General features: G+C 41.1%; 4 protein-coding genes across 4 annotated transcripts; 3 read left to right on the forward strand and 1 right to left on the reverse strand.

The window, feature by feature from the left end:
* Positions 1-7,707: 7,707 nt before the first annotated feature.
* Positions 7,708-8,842, reverse strand: LY79DRAFT_570500 (uncharacterized protein). The gene is made up of 2 exons (XM_060559159.1): positions 8,149-8,842; positions 7,708-8,040 (listed from the first exon to the last, which is right to left on the reverse strand). The coding sequence occupies exons 1-2, from the start codon at positions 8,574-8,576 to the stop codon at positions 7,803-7,805; spliced, it is 666 nt and encodes a 221-aa protein (XP_060408252.1). The 5' UTR covers positions 8,577-8,842; the 3' UTR covers positions 7,708-7,802.
* A 2,664-nt stretch (positions 8,843-11,506) lies between these two features.
* Positions 11,507-12,013, forward strand: LY79DRAFT_678338 (uncharacterized protein; the record flags this gene model as incomplete). The annotated part of the gene is made up of 1 exon (XM_060564497.1): positions 11,507-12,013. One exon carries the CDS (start codon positions 11,507-11,509, stop codon positions 12,011-12,013), a length of 507 nt encoding a protein of 168 aa, XP_060408253.1.
* Positions 12,014-13,232: 1,219 nt separating this feature from the next.
* Positions 13,233-14,526, forward strand: LY79DRAFT_584268 (uncharacterized protein; the record flags this gene model as incomplete). Its single annotated transcript, XM_060560390.1, has 5 exons — positions 13,233-13,356; positions 13,470-13,596; positions 14,003-14,240; positions 14,303-14,327; positions 14,354-14,526. 5 exons carry the CDS (start codon positions 13,233-13,235, stop codon positions 14,524-14,526), a joined length of 687 nt encoding a protein of 228 aa, XP_060408254.1.
* Positions 14,527-15,089: 563 nt separating this feature from the next.
* Positions 15,090-15,800, forward strand: LY79DRAFT_570503 (uncharacterized protein). Its single transcript, XM_060559160.1, has 2 exons — positions 15,090-15,298; positions 15,371-15,800. The coding sequence occupies exon 2, from the start codon at positions 15,454-15,456 to the stop codon at positions 15,763-15,765; it is 312 nt and encodes a 103-aa protein (XP_060408255.1). The 5' UTR covers positions 15,090-15,298; positions 15,371-15,453; the 3' UTR covers positions 15,766-15,800.
* The last annotated feature ends 3,575 nt before the right edge of the window (positions 15,801-19,375 follow it).

Here is a 19,375-nt window from a genome sequence, read left to right on the forward strand (position 1 = left end):
AATTACTAGATTATATAATACCTCTAGTTAATAGATTAAGGTAATATATACTCCTTTTACCTTTTAAGAAATATATTACTAAAGAGAATTATCTAAAGTTTTATTAACTAACTATAGTTAATTTACTTAACTTTTTTAGGTAAAGATAATATTACTATTATTATATATATAGATCTATCTACTATTAAAGTTAGCCTAAGTTTCTAGAGTTAAAATAGTCTTAGGCTTTATATAAATTCCTTTCTTTAATAACTTCTTTTCTTCTTTAGTTAAGAATTATATAGTTATAAATAAAAAAGTATTATTAGTCTATATAACTATAATTCTAAAATTATCCTTGTCTATAGTATACAAGAGATATAGATTATATATAGACTAGGTTATCCTTAAATCCTTCTTATAGTATTTAATATAGGTCTTATACTAGTATAGGCCTAACTTTATAAGACTATATAATAGTAAAACTACCTTAAGGAGTATATTTTCTAAATATTATCCTTTTAACTCTTTTAGTAGTTATATAAGAATTATTTTACTTAGGGGGTCTTTTAATTAAGTGTATACTTAGGTAATATCTCTTAGTTCCTCTTAGCACTTATAGTCTTATATAAGGGTAAGACCTAAAGCTAGTATAAGGTATTAGCTTATTCTTTAGATAGTTAGTGCTTAAGTAAGAAGTAATTTCTTTTTTTTATTACTAAACCCTTATATAATAAGCCTAGATTCCTTATATAGCTTATTATTAAGGTTCTTTATCTCTTGTACTATATATATTCTATAGATATAAACACCTTAGTAGTCCTTTAGGTTATATTATATAACCTTTAAAATACCTTATTTTATTAAGGAATTAATCTTAACCTTATTTAACTCTTTATATAAAGCTTCTAAAGTTATAATAATATTATTAAAGTAAAGCTTAATAGTAAGGTTATAGTAATCTTTTTTTTTTAAGTTAAGAATATTCTTTAGGATCTTTATATAGGCCTTTGTTAACTTTTCTTTAGTCTTCCCCTTTATTTAGGTTACTTCTATAGAGTAAGTTAAGTAATATTATTATCTAAAGGGTTATTAAAGGTTAGCTCCTTATAATATAGCTTAATATATATTATATAAAACTAAGTAGAACTATTTACTATATTAACTATAATTATATATCCTTTAATACCCTAGATTTTATATAGGCCTATTTATCCTTTGTTTTCTTTTTATACTAGAACTTTACTTTATATAGAGAGTAATAGTATAGCCTAGAGATTTAGGTTATTCTTAGTATTAACTATATAGTTAATCTCTACTTTTATATAAATACCTTATAGTATTTTTATTACCTTTTAAATTACTTTAGCCCTTTAGGTAATATTATATAATAAAGGTAAATCCTTATTAATCTTTAGATATATCCTAAAGACAAGAAGGGTTAGTATAATCCCTTGTAGACTAGTAGTATTATTTAGGGCCTTTATAACTATCTAGAGGATAACCTCTTTATCTATATTATACCTAAGTTCCTTATAAAGGATATTATATATATATTATAAAGGTATATATACTTTCTTAACTTTACTAACTACCTAGTAGGCTTCTACTAGTATTTCTTTATATAAGATACCTATAATCTTAGTATTATTCTTAAACTCTTCTAATATAAAATTTATACCTAGATTATATATAATATAGTCTAGTAGACCTATATATATAGCTATCTAGCACTTTAAGAGAGTATTCTATATATCTTATATAAATAATAATTTAAGAAAAGTAGTACCTTAGAAAGTTATTTCTATATTAATAATATATAGTATATTTTTGTCTTTAAGTTATATAATATCTATAACTATCTTATAGTTAAAGTAGCTTTTATCTTTAATAGAGAACTTAAAGCGTTATAGTACTAGGTTATATAATTAGTAGTAATAATAAAACTTCTAGATCTTTTCTAGTATTAATATATCTATATTATTATATTTAGTGTTCTTTAAGAGCTTATAAAGTTAATTTATATAAGGGTGTCTAAATTATCTATAGAGTTTTTAAAGTTATTCTTTAGTAAAAAAGGTTAAAGCCTTTATATAACTAAGGTTAAAGAAAAAGTGTCTTTATTTTTATATAATAAAAATATATATACTATTCTTATATATAATAGTATTAGTAATATTATTTAAGTATACACTAAGTTAATCTATATTATATAATAAAAATAAAAATAAGGTTAAGGCTTTAAGGATATAATACTTAACTATTCTTAGCTAGTTCTTTATCTTTATAGTTCTTATTAATATTATAAAGTTATTTACTCTAAATTATATATAGGTAGAACCTAGGTTCTAAGAGATATTTATATATAGGTTTTCTCTTAAGTACACTAGTACTTAGGGCTTTCCTATAGTTAAAAACTTAGCTACTCTAGTATTCTATAGTTCTCCCTAGTATATTATATAATAAAGGTCCTTAAGTAAAAATTAACTTACTTTAGTAGTTCTTAAAGCTAAGAATATATCTTTACTAGTTATATAATAAAAGAAAGCTAAAGTTAATAAATACTAAGAGACTTTTTAGTTATCTAAGAATTATTCTTTATTATATAAGTTATTATTCTTTTTTTTTTCTTTATAAGGCTTTCTTTCTCTACTTTAAGAAGATAGGCTATAAAGTCTTTATATAGATCCTAGGAAAGTATATTATATACTTAAAAATATTAGGTCTTTACCTAGTTATATTCTTTCTCTATATAGTTAGTTAACTAATATTTTTTCTTCTTGTATATAAAACACTTCTTAGGTATATCTATATAAAAAGGTCTTAGTTAAAATAGTCTATCTTTTTTTTTATTAAAAAGTTAATAAAGTAGTTAATTATATAAATACCTTTATTATAATTTATCCTTATAGTTTAAAGTATACCTTTAGTCTATAAAGTTAATATTATATAATATAGTCTTTTTATCTAAAGTAACTTATAAAGAAGCCTTAAGGTTAAAAAAGAACTCTTTATATAAATAATATACTTTAAGATTACTAAGAGTAGTCTCTAGCTCTAGAACACCTTAGTAAGCCTAGGTAACTTATATATAAAGTATTATTTTCTCTTAAAACCTAAACTAAGTGCTTATTATATAAGAGGTAACTTATCTAGTAATACTTCTAGTATTTCTATAGGTGTTTTATCTAGATTCTTTTATTTAACTTATATAAAGGATATAGTAGTCTAATTAGTCTAATAAAGACTATAGTTAATACTAGTGTTAAAGTGTATATCTAGTATAGTATATATCTTATTTTACCTTTATATAAGTCTAATATAATAAAGGTAAAACTTCTCTATATAATTAGATAAGATATCTAGAAAAACAGTATAATATTAGCCTTCTATAATTAAGATATTAATAGAAACTAATAAACACTTTAGCCTTATTATAAAGTATATTATATAGCTTTCTAGTATAGTTTTTCTTTTTTTTAGCCTTTTTAGAAGACAGAGATTATATAAGGCTTATATAGTCTATTATTAATTATTTACCTTAGTAAAAAGTTATAGATATCTTTCTATAGTATAAGTATAGTTTAGCTTTAGGATCTTAGGAAACTCTTTACTTCTTAGGTAATTATACTCTATATAAGGTTATTTATATAATAGGCTTTCTAGTTCTTTAAGCTACTAGTAATCCTAGAGTTTAATTAACTTTATTAGTGTCTTAGCTAGGTTCTATTATATAGTAGCTTAGAGATCTTTAATACTAGCTATTAGTATATTTATTATATAACTACTAGACTTCTTTTAATATTACTTTATAGTTATTATATAAGGTTAATTACTTATTTATTCTTAAGTTTATCTTAGTATTAATAAAGATACCTTTTTTTATAATTTACCTAATAAACTTCCTAAAGTATATATAATATATATACTTCTAGTAGTTAGCTATCTAGTCCTTAAAGTTAATTATAATTATACCTTAAGTTAGTATTAGTCTAGATTTATATAAATAATCTAGTATATCTTGTACACTAAGTATATTATAATCTTTTTCTAGGATAAGTTATTAATAAGGTCCTAATATTTAGTCTAGTACTAAGGTAGTATTTAAGATCTCTATATTATAATTATAATACTACTGCTCTTTAATATATCTTTATATATAAAGATATATTCTTCTTAAGTAAGTTCTTTATCCTAGCTCTAGGTATTCTATATTAATATATTAGTAGTTACTTTAAATTATATAATATCTTATTAATAAATAATATACTTATAGTAGTATACTACTTACTTCTTATATATATATAAAAGGTTATAGTCTTCTTTATTCTATTATATATAAAGGAAAATAGTATAAGTAGTTATCCTAAAGAGTAGTTCTTTAGCCCTCCTATAGTTAAGTACTATATAAACTAGGTCTTTATATAAATTATAACTTATCTTAGTATAAGTAGTTATAATAAAGAGTAGTTCTTTAGCCCTTCTATAGTTAAACACTATATAAACTAACTCTTTATATAATATAGCTTAACTCTTTACTTTTACTAATCTATAATTACTATATAACTACTAATTAGTATTAAATAGGCTTTATATATATATATACTTTATAAAATATAAAGATAAATTAACTTATTATTAGGTAACTAAATAGGTTTACTTTACTATTATTATATAAGTAGTTATATACTACTTAAGTATAACTTAAGTTATTTTAGCTAACTAAAAGTATAATCCCCTCTTAATATAACTAAGGGCTAAATAACTAGTCTATGCCCTTTAACCTTAAGTTATAACTATTTATAGTTAACTATCTAGGTGTTATATAATTATTAGTATTAGTATTCTAATAAAAGGCTTATATAAATTACCTTCTTTAACTTACTATAGGATCCCTATATCTTAGCTATACTTATTACCTTTACCTAATCCTAGTAGTACTAATATACTTAAGCTTGTTTACTTTTTATAACCTAAAGCTTCTAGGTATATCTATTACCTCTACTATTACGCTTATCTATTACTTATAAACTTACCTTAACTCTAGCTATATAGGTTTATATTATTATAAGTAATACTAAGGTTAAGTTATACCTTATCTTATATACTACTAATGTACCTTTTGTCTTTCTTAATAGACTTATAAGCCTATATAAGTGCCTTTATACTGTCTACTATCTTGTTATTTACTTAATTAATATTCTTTTTTAACTATACTTATTGTTTCTAAAATAACTAACGTAGGCAGTAGTCCCCTTAAGTCTAAAGTGTTCCTAGGACGTAGACCTATTAGATAAGGACACAAGGAATAATAAGCATAAGAAGATAGTATAAAGAAAAAGAATAGTAATAAGGTATAATAATAAATACCTTTATCTTATAATTAAAATAGTAAATATAGTATATATAGATACTATAAAATAATAGCTTTAGCTTTATAGTTTAGTATAATTAAGATACTTATTCTGTTTTTTTTTTTTTTTACTATATAGTAGTAGCTACTTACTAGGCTAGACACTACTAAAGTTTACTTATTACCTAAGAGATAATTCTATATAAGACTTAGGGGACAAGGGTTAAAGGCTAAAGTATAATATATCTAGTTACTTATTATAACTTAGTTAATATAACTTATATTACTTAGCTTTTCTACTTTACCTCTTATTATACTAAGTAAATTAGCTAAAGGCGTAACACTATTAACGCTACTTAGATTAATAGCTAAGTAAGAAGAATAATATTATTCCCTAAAACAATAAATTAAGTATAATAGTAAAACTTCTCTCTTTTCTTTATCCTCTTCCTTAAGAATCTCTGTGTCTTTTTTTACTATATAGCCTTATTACTACTTAGTTTGTTCTATAATATTATTACTGTTGTCTTTTCTACTGTTATAGTTATTACCTTTGCTCTTGCTTATATCTAATCTAAAGCAGTAGACGTATGTCTATATTATATATACTTTATCTATTCTTAATACTGCCTAGTAAAGATAGATAGGAAGACTGCGCTAGAAATCTCTTGCTAAGGAAAAACGTAGGCCCTTTTGTTCTGACACTTCTTGTCTTCTCTCTTCCTTTGTAATAACTAAAAGGTTAAATATAAGCATCTATGTACTTGCTAATGGGCCTAAAACAAAGAAATTATAGTTTATGATGTTATGAGCTAGAGTACACAGTAGGGCACTGTTTAGTTTAGACGCATCTTCTAAACTATTAAGAGTGGTAGAGATCTAATACAGCAGCAAGGATTGCGTAAGCTTGTTAGCTGCGCTGCTAGCTCTGGCGGCGCCGTTAAGGAGTGGACTGGTTGTATGCTAAGAGATTGTCCTTGTTCTTGAGGTCATTAAGCTCTGGTCTTAGGTTAATTTTAGACAAGTCACTGCACTGCCTTAAGGTTATTGTTAATGCATCCTATGATGCAATAGTCAGCTTTGTGGTAACTTTGCACTTGTAAAACTTAATTGTTACTGCTATTGTGACATCTGTACTGTTAAGTTAGTAGCCTCTGAACATGGTAGGGCTGCCCTTAATAGTTCCTAATCCTGTTGTGACTTGAACTGCTATAAGCGTCTTTATGTAAAGTGTATTGGCCTTGTCTAAGATAGAGTCTTTAAGTGTAACCTTGAGGCCTTGTCTATGTTGTCCTTGCCCTATAGTTGAACATTGAGACTGATAGTGGTATAGGAGTTGCACTTTGGTTTGAACTAGGGCCTTCTGTATGTGCTTGCCTAGAGCTTGTTGTTTGTCTACTTTAGTTCTAAGGCTGAGGATAAATTCTGCCTGGGTGGACCTGTAGATGAATCACTGTGGCGTTCAATTTAGTTACATTTGTCTTGTCTAAGTCAAGTGTGGACCATAACATTATAGAGCTGGTCACGTAAGTACTTAACAAAAAACAGGGCACCTAGGGTTATGTCCCTAGGCTTTTAGCAATAGAGGAGTAGCTTTTCTAGACATAGAAGGCTATACCTTTATAAGGGTAGCCAATAGTTTAAAAGAGGATTTAGCAAAAGCATTTAAAGATATAGCGCAGGATATAACGCAAAGTCTAGAGCTCTAGAGGCCTATTGTCTAGGATATAGGGTTTAGGGCTTAAAGATGTCTTAGTAATACAACTAGTAGCTAAGGATAATAGTTTCTATATTATTAACTTTATAATAGAATCTCTTAATATATTAAAGGTATTATATAGAATAATTAAAGGAGATAAGTAATATAGTTCTAGTAAAGATAAGAAATATTAATATAGGCAAAAAAGTAAATATAGTAAAAAGGTAGCCTATTAAATTATACTTTTTTTTACTATATTTAGTAATAAGAAAAGTATACTAAAGGGAGATAAAGATTTTTAATAAACGCTAAAGGATACTTAGAGATAGAAAAATAAAGAGTTAAGAGAGGAGAAAAGAGAACTAAGATAAGATATAGTAAAGTAGGCCAGAGGGTTAATATAGAATTATTTTCTATATTTAATATCCTTTCTCTCTCTCTCTCTCCCTATTTTTATTTTATTTTATTTTACCTCTACTAAATAACGATAACGACAATTGACAATAGTAGCGCCAGCAGCAATACAACCTTACTCACAATGGGGGAGGTGGTATGCAAGATCCGGAGAGAGAGAGATGATGGCTGCGACATGCATCCAAGTTGCGGACCGACGAGGGATGGATGGATGATTCATTGGTATGATCAATGGGTTCAATAAGGGTTTTGAAGAGGACGGGCTGGACGGGCCTATTTGGATATTAAGGTGCATTGGCATGTTCCTCTCGACTCCTGTCTTTGACCTCTCACCTCTCATTATCCCATCAAGGATCATCAAGACTTGCCATCGTCCCAGCAAGACAATGCTAGCAGTTTGCAGGAGACAGTGCTGCCCAATGTGCCACTATACCCGTCGTCTTCATGGCCTGCTGGAGGACAACCAGCAAACCTGGGAGGGTGCCAGAAGTCTCTAATGACATAAGAGTTGTGCATGCCGAGATGAAGATTGGTGGCCATCGCTAATGTCCACAAACATGACGAAAACTTCGCCACTTTCCCCGATGTTTGAAGGCTGGAACAGGCATTCGGATGCAGGTCAGCAACGCAAACATCAACCAATCTTGGCTACACTTGTAGTCAGCAATCTACAAGTACAAACTAACTAGGAAGGTCAACACACCTGATCTTCTGCCCGCGACGACTTTCGCTTCGGCTTGCTAATTCGCCAGCAGGCAGGAAGCACCTGTTTAGTCGGAATAGGAAAATAATGACGTTGGAAAATGTCTTGTCCATCTCAAGCGAGGTGAGTCGTTGCGGAAACTCTAATGCCCATGTTCCGCAGGCAGCCTCGGCCACCAGGACAATGTCTGTCTTAGAGGAAATGAAGATGACGGATGCAGAACCCGCCGCCCACCACTGAGCGAGCTGTCGCGGAAAGTCCAGAGAGAGCGTGTCCCGCAGATAGTTTGAGCCCCCCCTGACATGAGTTTCCGCCATGGCTGAGACGACAACTCCTCCTGGTACCGAGACTCTGGCTTGCCTACGGTGTTGCGTGACCAGCCGATGTGAGGGATGTTGGGTGCTGTTGTGTTGTCCATTTGCAGACATGGAACGAAGATAGCGAGTGACATTGTCAACGCTTGACGCGGGAACGGATACTGTTGGTTTCACAGGTCATTCAATCGGATGGGAGATGCCGGACTTCTTGCCAGTGTTCGAGCGACAAGCTCCATCATCGTCTTGTGCGCCGCATTAGAGTAAAAATAATCGGCAGATGAGCTGTGATGGAAGCGAAACGGCAGATGCCAAGACTCAATCCACCATGCATCGGCTGTCGGTTCGCACAGGATCAAGATTGGGAATTAGAGTGCGCACTGTAGTAGGGTCAGTTGAGGGAGGTTGGTTGATGATCATGGTACGGCTGGCCGACATCATGTAACGTGGCCCATCCGCATTCTCATCTCTCATCTTTGTCGTGTTGGAAACTCGCTTGGTCTTTGGCTGCCTAGCTGGTCGTTCTCTTTTGCTTGTCAAGCAACTCGTCCATTAGATTCCTAATCGCCACTTGGTCTCGCTGTGTCAAGTCCCCCTACTCCGGTATTATCGATGGTGGTAAGAAAGTCTGGGTTCTTGTGAAGAGGCTCTGATGGTCATAAGAAAGCAAAATACAGTGGCGTGCCAAAAAGAGACGAAACCGCCTCTTGTCGGTTCTGCGTTTCCAGGACAGCCCCCATACCGAGCAGACACGAGACAAGACGAGCCGTCTGCGCATCTTGGTGTCGAACCACGACTTGATCCTCGTCTCCGCCATTGGCTAGATCCCCGTCGTCGCCGCCGCCGCCGCCGCCATCACCACTGCAGTTTAGCGCCAGGCATGCATAGTGTAAGCTCAAGAAGTCATCCTCGTCGGGCCAATCGTGCATCGGTGCGTTCTGGGCTAGGACCTGGCAAGGCCGCCTGGCGACCCATTCCATCAGGTCTGTTGCGCCAGTGGCCGCCATAATTTGCAAGCCCGTGACACCCAAAAACGGAAAGCATCAGTCTCAAACGTCGCCGTGGCGCATCAGTATCTTGGCCGTTAAGTGGTGGCTGTGGATGAGTGCGAGATGGAGAGGCGTCGCGCAGACCTCAACCGAAGCGTCTCGGTCGCAAATGTCCATGTGTAGCGATGGGCAATGGCAGACGAGCTGGGCCTCCGCGTCTACGTCGAAATTCAACAAGGAATCACCCCAGTGCGCCGGGCTTTTGGCTTGGTTAAGGATCCATCCAACAACGTCATCCTGACCAGCGCGGGCTGCCGAATGAAGCAGCGTTTCGAAGCACGGCTCTGACGCGGTACCAACACCACCGCCATTCCCGTCCGGGTACCGGAACGCGTGTTTGCCAGAAGAGCATCGCCATGTTACCAACAGCCGAGTGCCAAGGACGAAGGGCACCAGTGATTCGGGAACGTGCGACAGCAAGCGCTGCAACAAGTCTAGGCGCCCTGATGAGGCGGCCCAGAAGAGGAGCGGGTCGCGTTCGCAGACAGGTTGACTGCACGGGCGAAGAACCATGTCAGCAGGCATGGGGCGTGTGTGGTAGAGGGGAGATGCCATTCAATCTTACTTGGCTGGTGAGACACTGTACCAGGGATTCTTGAACAGTTTGACAGCAGGCCTGAATTGAGTTAGTTCTGGGCGCCAGTTCTCGATGATGGCCAGTTCTCAATGATGGCCTGCTAGTATGGCAGAGCCTGCGAGGCTACAAGATCTAGCGCGAGCGCCGCAGTATGGAGCAGCGAGTTGGCGAGCAAATGCAACTTGCGCGAAGTGGCGGCCAACGCAGCCACGTCACGCAAACCGGCTGACGGACGTGTGGTATTGATGTCGTCGTTGACGCGGTGTTCTCGGTCGGAATTGGCTTGAATGGTAGGAGCAACACGGGGACAAACAAGGGAAGTAGCGATGACATGTAAGATCTCTGCGGGTAGAGAGCAGAACCCTGCCGTATCGTCACGTTCAGGCGATGATGTGTGTTCTAGAGACGCCATCTTGACTTAAGGGGGGGTGATTGATGTGGATGGCGTTGCTTTACTTGAGTTGAGGCGCATTTGCCGTTATACTGTTGTTGTTACTGTTGCGCTTGTTGTGGCGCCTGCGGTTGCAACTTTTTGTTGTTTTCTGTAAGGTTTGTCAGAGCAAGGTTATGCGAGAGATAACAATAGAAGATGAAGGATGAGATGGAGTAAGCGAGGTCGAGATCGAGAGATGGAGTGAGAGTGAGAGATGGAGTGAGAGATGGAGTGAGAGATGGAGTGAGAGTGAGAGTGAGAGTGAGAGTGAGAGTGAGAGTGAGAGTGAGAGTGAGAGTGTGGTGTTCTGATGCTGCCGCCCGGCGACATCCCCGCGTCCCTCTTGAAGGGCATGTGGACATTCTCGCGCGGTGTCGCCCAGGAGCGAGGAAGAGACTGGCTCCCGCAGCTGTGGACGGCGCCACCGGTCGCCCACCCCGCCGGCGTTTTGCGTTCTGCGTTCTGCTCTGCAAGGGAATATATATCTAACGCTCCAAGTCATCCGGGCCGCTCGTCAAGACTACATCGCCCCGCCGCCGGCTCCCGCCCCTCCCCCTCCCCATCTCATCCTTCCGCCAGCCCCGCCACCAGGCCAGCTTTCTTTCGCGAACCAGCTCGAGGGGCGCCTGCAACAGGTTCGCGCCGTGCTTGAGCAGAATGAGGAGGAGCGTGCCCAGGAGGATGAGGACGAGGAGCCCGGTCCCCTGTTCCCGCTCGGGTCCCGCCTGGCTACCCCAGCGAGGCCGAGCGTCTCTCGGGACCGTTCGCGCCCGGCGTCGAGCATCGGCTTTGGTGGCTCCAACTTCGACTTTGATCTCGGGCAACTTCAGTCATCCCCGGCCCCTCTGAAAACCTGAGTCACAATGACCCTGGCCCTGGCCCTGACGACGACGACGACGGTGACGAACTCCCGGTTGGTAACCAGCAGTCCGCCAATGGTGACGACGACGGCGAACTCCCTTCCGATCCATTTGCCAGCCCCCGCATGCCCCCCGTGGTCAGAGACCCCGCCGCCGACGAGCCCGACGAGCTGGGCCTTGAGGGTGCCGCTTTAGAAAGAGTCCTCGCTCCCCTGCCCCGACGCCGCCGCCCCGCCCAGCCGTACCAGTCTGTCGAGGAAACCATCGCCGCCGTCTCCAACGGCGCCGCCGACTCCACCGCCACACGTCTCCAGCGTGGCGCCAATTTATTCACCCCGGCTCAGAGAGCCGCCATTGTGCGCGAGACTAGGCGGCTGACGGAGAGGATGATACAGCGTTTTGCTGAGAGGAACGCCGCCAACGCCGCCGACCCCAACAGCAGTAGCAGCAGCAGCAGCATAAGCAGTAACAGCAGCAGCAGTGCAGCAACATCGTCTGCTGGAGAAGTTCGTGGTGGTGGTCGTGGTGGTCGAGGAAGAGACGCGGACGTGGACGTGGCTGGTTACGATTTTCAGAGAAGCTGTCCTTTTTTTTACCAAGCTTCTTTTTACTCAGGTTTCTCTTTGCTTTAAATAATTATTCCAACGGTCTAAATAAGACTCCTTGCTGACATAAAGTGTGTCTGTAGCCTTTTGCAAAGTCTTGATACAAGCTAAAAACCTATAAATAAGAAAGGGTTAAATACAGACTATTATCACTTAGTAACTCTTGTTATATATAATAGCTTGTTTTGTCTACTATATATCTATGTAATAGTCTATTGTGGCACGCTAATGATAGTGGTTAACAATAGGTCGTATATTCAACAGAAGCTGAATCTTGGGGAACTATTCCCTAAGATTCACTAGGCTATCGCCAGCTAAATCGTCCCCGCTCCCTGAGACACTCTGCTAACCTTATTGGTCCAGTCAGCAACCACTGATTGTATTGCCTACTTACCGTATCCACTCGTTAGATTCGTACACTGCACTGACCACCCACTAGGCCTAATTCAAAAGGCGGTCAGCCAGCCTAGCCACACACCCACCCATATAACCCTAACCCTTGCCACCAAACTTGCTGCTGAAGTTGACTAACCCTTACATTTGCCACTTCTAGATCCCTGTTTCTGCCAGTCCGCTAGGCCCTATCCAGCAGCCCATGGTCAGTGCAGTGTACGAATCTAACGAGTGGATACGGTAGATCAACGTTGGATGCCTGCGGTAAACTCTAATAATCAAATAGCTTATTATGTGTTTAGAAGTTTGCAAGCAACACTTGGCCAAGCATATAAGAGGTATGTTGTTTAAGTCTTCGTCTTTGTTATACTTTTAGTAGTGCTTTCCTAGCCACTACGCCCTGTATTATGTTACATTATTACTAGTGAAAGATGGAGTCCGGACATTATCCCACATTGACTTACTCGACTTACACAGTCTGGGAAATCATGGCTCTCCGTGCATCTGCAACCAAACCCAAGATCCAACACCATAAGATTTCATTCGGCGAGACCAAATAGTATTTAAATGCATCCATCTGTCTTACTTTTTCATATTCTTTGCCACTTCATTATTGTGTACCTGTGCGACCTCAAGAAAGACCGCCTTGGTCGCAAATCGCAAACCATGGAGCTGATTGTGCCATACGTATCCTCTCGTCCAAACACTGCTGCCCGTTCTCGATGAGGGCGATCAAAAATCCCAAATCCCCACATTTGCGCGCAGCGTCTCGGTGCGACGGCGCTCTTGGCCAAGATCCAGTTTCTGCTTTGTAGGCCCATACTGAGCCCTGCCGTTCGCGCCATCGGGCGCAATGCGCAATCTGTGGCTGTTGCAAGCGTCCGACTTCGCCTTAAATGAGCCGTCCATGGCTCGCAAACGCTTTCTGCCGTCTCGCTCAATGTCCGGAGCATTGACACCATACGTCGAAGCTGTTGGTATGTTGAGGTCCAAGCCGGGGATAGCTCCCTAGCTTTCTCAGAGGTGCGCAACCAGATATCGATACTCCACTGCTGGGCAAGAGTATGGTGCCCTTGGGCTTCGATAATAGTGTTGGCTTCTAGCCGGCGGTGGGATATGGGACGCGGCAGTTTGGGAGAGCAAGCCTCTCTTGGCTTATGTAATGTGATTGAGCCTGCAGACGGCGTTGTACTGCGAGTAGGCCGTTGGGCTGGTGGGTATCCGGCTTGATCATAACGTTGAGGATGAACCCTCAGAGCCGGGTGTTAATCTCGTCTGTGATGGCGCTCTGTGTTACAACATGTGAGCGAAAGGCAACAGTGTACATCGATCGCGTCGTCGGCTTAGTTCCTGGCGGTGGCTGAATAGAACTGGGTGATGGTGTGTAGGGGTGTCGGTATGGTGTTGGCCGTCGCGACGGTTGTTAGGTTAACGAAACTCGCATCTTGTGGTGATTGGGTCACTATATTGTTATTCCTGTTGAGCAAGGGTTCGTTGATTGAAGGCCGTCGTGACCTGTCCTGATCGGGAGTGGCATGCGTAGCAGATGCGTCTCTTGAGTTATTGACAGCGTAGATAAAACTGCTGTCCACATTAGGGATTTTGATAGATTTCTAACCTTAGTGAGCTTCCTCTTACTGTTCTGTATCTCTTGGTCGGAAAGGGGGATACCGCCTCGTCCTACCGCTCGGCCTACGCCAAGGATGGCAGCGGGAACAAGAGGTCGCGGCGATCAAGCCCACAGAAGCAGACAATGTTGATGGTCATGGAGAACGCCATCGAAGCAATGAGCTTTAGGGGTCTTGTTAATCCTCCACTATCGCTTCATACCTTTGCCTCTCTTGTTGAGGACCTAGCTAAGGTAAAGGCATTCTGTCTAAATCAGTATAGTCTTAATGGTGTGTGTGCGTAACTGGCGTGTAGATTCACTTAGACTACAGCAGGGGTGGTAAGGCGTTGCACTATAATAAAAAGTCGACTTTTATATCTTCTTCAAAAACGACAACCTTCATCTCGCCCTAGTCGCGTTGCAGTCGCCCTTCAAGCCTATCAACCAGACCAACTATCCTGCGCTCTTTGCACGACCTATTGCCTTCTCCATTGAGACTAGGATTTCTGGAGACAGGTGGGCTGAGGCAGTGACCTAGATCACCGCCTGGTTGGTTGCCCAGTGGGACGCCCTTGACGATCTCGTTCAACAGGCGCAAAGTCACAGCAGCAGCAGCAGCACGGCGACCGATCCACCGGCCTTATCCAGTCGCAACCAATCGGCAGCAGCTGTAGCGGGGCTCGTCTTTCTCTCCGGCATCATTGTGCAATGGCACGAGTGGTATTTCATCGCCGTCATGAGAGCAGCAGACGGGCGAACGCGAAGATGGGAAAAGACGTTGATCGGCATAACCGAGTTCATTGAAGGGGTCTACATTATCATTGCCGTCTTGTAACTCCTTGGACGCTGGGACCAAGTTGAATACTGGTCCTGGTTCGAGCAAGCCGTGCTTTGCTATACGCCAGTAAGATAAGTAAATAAATATATCCCTGTTAAGCCCTAGAACTACTGGCTGGCAGAGTTGAGGCTGGGGTGCTAGTAATGTCATCAAATTTTTTGCAAGGCTGGTTTAACGGAGCGGTGATGAAGTGTAAAACAGGCGGACGATTATAGAATAATAATAGTCACATGTGGCTGGACTGGTCATAGGAAATAATACTGCCTTGATTATTAAGCTTTATTATCGGCTGTCTTGGTTGGCTCCAAACGGGCTTTATATCTTTCTGCTTTCCCCAGCGTCCTATTCCTTGCCTCGGCATCATCGATCCTTACAGGAGCTCAGCGACCATGTATGCGCTTTCGTTTTGACGCGTTAAGTGATCAGGTTGTTGTGTTAGGAGAGTGAAGGGGGGGGTAGGCTTTGCTCCTAGCTAAGAGGGATTATTAGCATTGATCTGCATGCCCTATAACAGATGGAGATAGTTCTGTGGAGTGATTATTACCTGCTACCGGAAAAGAAAGAAAGAAAAAACATGCAAGTGTAGATAATGAGAATGAAAGGTGACAGGCATGTGGCCATCAGCGGATGGTGGGTAGCTTGAAGCGAGCGGGCGTCACCTGCGGGTCAAAGACGTATACAGGCTTGGCTTTCCCTCGATTGGCGTTTCCCTTGTTGGCTTCGTTTATGTTGTCTTTGCCGACAACGATACAGCTGCCAGCTCCAATGCCTTTAGAAGTCTTGTTGCTTTTGCCGTTGGCTGCGAGCTGCGGTGCATCCGCCTTGCTGGGGGTGGATTGGTTCGGCATAGCGGCGGTTGTTGTGTTGAGCGATACCTGCCCTGGGATGGCCAGCGTTTGGTGTGCCAGGATGATGGGCTTCTTCTTGGTTGCCGTTTGACGTGCTGGTGTTGAGGTCGGTTGGTGTTGTCGCGTGATTGAGTGGCTGCTGACAATCGGTAATTGATAATCAGGTACGTACGTATTAGCGAGACCAGACTTGGGACCATTGCGTCACTAAAAGAAGAAATAATCAGGTCTTTTAGAGGGCTATTCGGGCTGGGAAAAGATGCTGGAAAGGCAGGCAGGCGCTGTAAAGGAGAGTTGACAGGAAGGACCCCTGCGTCACGGTACGTACGTACCTACCTTGGCCATCTCCGCCCAGAGATCTACTAAGGAGGTACGGAAGCCCTTTCCTCTTCTCTTCGGCATCAAATTTCTTGTTTCCATCACGGCCCCCTCTTTCCTATTTCTCGCTAAGAAGGAGCAGTCATGGACGCCTTGGAAGACGGCCAATGCCCGGCCAAAATGCGACTTCCTTCCTTCCTGCCTTCATGCCCGTTGTCGCGCAGTCATCTTCTTCGTCTCAGCATCAACGGTAACAACGACGCAGCCGTGTCCCTTCCCCGCGCAGCATCCAACCCAAGAGGAAGTCAGGTGCGGCAGTCGCCATGACACAGGCATCTCGGTCTTCCTGAGAGTGTCCCCGGCGCCGGTACACACGCACGCACACTGAGCATCAGCATGTCGATAAACAGACAGGGCAATGGTGGAGAGTGATCAAACTCAATTATTACTAGCTGGTTGCCATTCTTGGGCACTATACGGAATTAGGAATGTTGCAGCAGTGGCAGTTTTCAAAGGGTGGCAGGTGTCATTTTGGCGTGACTGATGTTTTGCAGTCACGCCAAACGTGGGGCGGTTGCGGTGGAAGCAGCGGCAGCAGCGGCAGCAGCGGTGGGGCTGCCGCACTCAGACCACCTGGCCATGGCCACCCAATCAAACCCACTGCATTGAGAGGCTGCTATTGGCCACCTCGGGCCAGTCTGCCAGAGCATTTGAACGGTACGTACGGAGTACATACATACATAGTATTACTCACATCCAAAGAGGATCAATTCAGACAGACATGTAAAATCACTACGTGAGCAGTCAGGTAGGCTCGATTCCCAGATTCCCATTGACATGCACAATACCTTTCTAGACGCATTCGAGAATGGCCTGCTCAAGCTGCCTGGATTGATTTCGTCGTCATCTGTCAACAATCTGTACGTCGTCCGTGACACTCCCATCATTGCCCAGAGAGAGAGCACGAGGACGAGTGGTCGGGGACGGCAGACACGGCTCTTTAGGAGGACGATTCTCGTGTTTCTGGCTTTGTGAAGCTGACGTTGAAGTGATGCACAGTGCAAGTTGAGTGACTTATATCATACGCTATTACTGACTTCGATTGACTGATATCGTCTAGGTACAGGTCTAATTCAACAGAGCAATCTGGTAGAAAGGTTAATAACATATTGTGGATTTTAGCACGTAAGCTAGGTTTAGGAGGCAGCTCGTAACTTACCCACCAGTGGGACTAATAAAGCTGTCTGCTTTACATCTAAGCAGCGCGACCATGTTTTTGAATTAATGCGCATGTGGTTCAATAGTAATGCCTCGCAAAATTGGGTCGGTTAGGCGACAGAACGAAGAGAGACAGAAAAAGAATCCAACATCAATCCATCACAAGCAATAGATTTTCTCATTCCCATTTTAGAGTTGAGGGCGTGCTAGGTTTCTATTGTTATGCATCATCATCATAACCTTCGTAGTCGTAATCATGACGCCGGCTGCACTGTACACGCACCTAGGCACACAAGGCAACTTGATCAAAAAGAATGAATGGATGCGTTGATTGATACGCATCTTCTCAATCGGGACTAATTTGCCATTTCGAAAACGGCGATCTCGGCCCGTTATAATATCTTGTCAAACTGCTACTCCACCACACATGCCAACACTGCTTGTAATAGACCTTACTTCTCTTAACAATGTATTTATTCTTCCCTTCATCCCTAATCGTTTTCCCATAATGAGTTCCCCTTCCCCCCCAAATCCCTCTTCTCTGCTCTTGACTAATTACCTAACGCCTCCGTATCACCATCTTCACCATCCTGTTGACAACCAACGTCAATCACTACACGAAGCTAACTATGAGGAAGCCTATTCCGACTGGTGGCAGCAATCCTGATGTGGCAGTGGCAGTGGCGGTGCTGGTGGGGTGGTGGGGTTGCAAACAACCGCTTCACTCAACAACCGTATTTTTCTTCCAGATATGCCAGCAACAAGGAAAATAATCAAGAGAACATAAATATCTCCAACAACGCCATCAGATCGTTCCCCAATGTTTATGAGAGATTGCGCAATCTCCCGTTAACGCACCAAACCGCACACTAACACAAAGAAATGCCGCCTGAGTCTGTGATGAAGACTGGCACCAAAGAGAAATACTATGTGCAAGGACCAGCTCAACAACTTCAAGGCCAAGGATTAGGTCCCCTCAGCAAGGAAACCCCACCATTCTGCAGCTGGTTGTTGGTAATGACGAGAATAGTGTCGTAAGACAAGATGGCAGTTTTGTGAGGACCAATGACGCTATCGTGATCTAGAGTACCTAGTGAATAGCATAATGCGAGTCATGTAACTAAGACAATACAACTAATCGCCACAAACATACTGGCCAGATAGGGAAACAGACTAACCGTAAGCCATGACAAATAATGTGAGCGTATCTAAATATATGTATGCCAGCGCGCTGCCCGAGACTGTTTGGGTCATTGTCACCCACCACTGCCAACCAAGACGATTTCCACCAAAAAGGAACGATAGTGACATAAAAAGACATACAACACCAGGTATTCGCTGGTCGTCACCGACCCAACTACTAGTCCGGCCCTCACTGGCTTATCTATGGGAGAGCGGACGGGATCCCGAGTTCTCCAGTGGGTATGGTCGTATGTGACTGGAAGTGATCTCATAGTCATTATATAGCCCCAGAAGCCGTCTCCATCATCACAGTCTTGTAGTGTGCACTACCAGGTGCAGTCCGTTGTCTTTGCTGCCGCCCAGCGCCGCCAAGCTCAACACGGCTCGGAGCTGAAAGATGATAACAGTCGAAATGGCACGCTCCGCTTATTGTGACGTCTGCCAAGTCGCCGCCTCCATGTGGAGATTGATGCAAACTGTTACCCGCGTCCTCTGGTTGCCGCTCGAATTACTCTTCATATCCGCTCTATTCCAGCTCTGAACGCTTTGGTCACAGCTCATTGTCAATATGCACAATTGTCACATAAGAGACTGCCTTTTGTTCCATCTGCGACCACTTGTCTTTCATTTATAAATATACATCCAGAAAGAGCCGACAGACACACTCTCCAATTGTTAAGCAGAGCTTATGAGATGGCAGGACTGGAGCGATGCAGACATAGGCTGGCGAAGAGCTGTCCCTCTTAAATGCCCCCCCCCCCCCTACTGACCGCCGGCCCTCCTAAGCTCACGATCCAGTCATCCAAATACGCCAACTTAGTGGGTTCTTTTTGAAGATAGGTGCTAAGGATCTAAGTGTGCCAGCAGACTATAGGCGTTTTAGCTCATAGAACCAATATGGGACTTCCTCCGGGCTCCGGCCACGCCAAGCGACATCAGGTAGGACCATCTTGCTGAAGCTGCTAACAGTTCCGAAAGCAGAT

Source organism: Colletotrichum navitas (assembly GCF_030913465.1).
Source record: "Colletotrichum navitas strain CBS 125086 chromosome Unknown LY79scaffold_113, whole genome shotgun sequence".
Taxonomy (NCBI): Eukaryota; Fungi; Ascomycota; class Sordariomycetes; order Glomerellales; family Glomerellaceae; genus Colletotrichum; species Colletotrichum navitas.

Coding starts and splice junctions, on each gene's coding strand:
- LY79DRAFT_570500 (XM_060559159.1), bottom strand. CDS start 8,576: ATGTCTGCAAATGGACAACACAACAGCACCCAACATCCCTCACATCGG. Junction 8,041..8,148: donor CGTCGCGGGCAGAAGATCAG/GTGTGTTGACCT, acceptor TGCCTGTTCCAG/CCTTCAAACATCGGGGAAAG.
- LY79DRAFT_570503 (XM_060559160.1), top strand. CDS start 15,454: ATGGTGGGTAGCTTGAAGCGAGCGGGCGTCACCTGCGGGTCAAAGACG.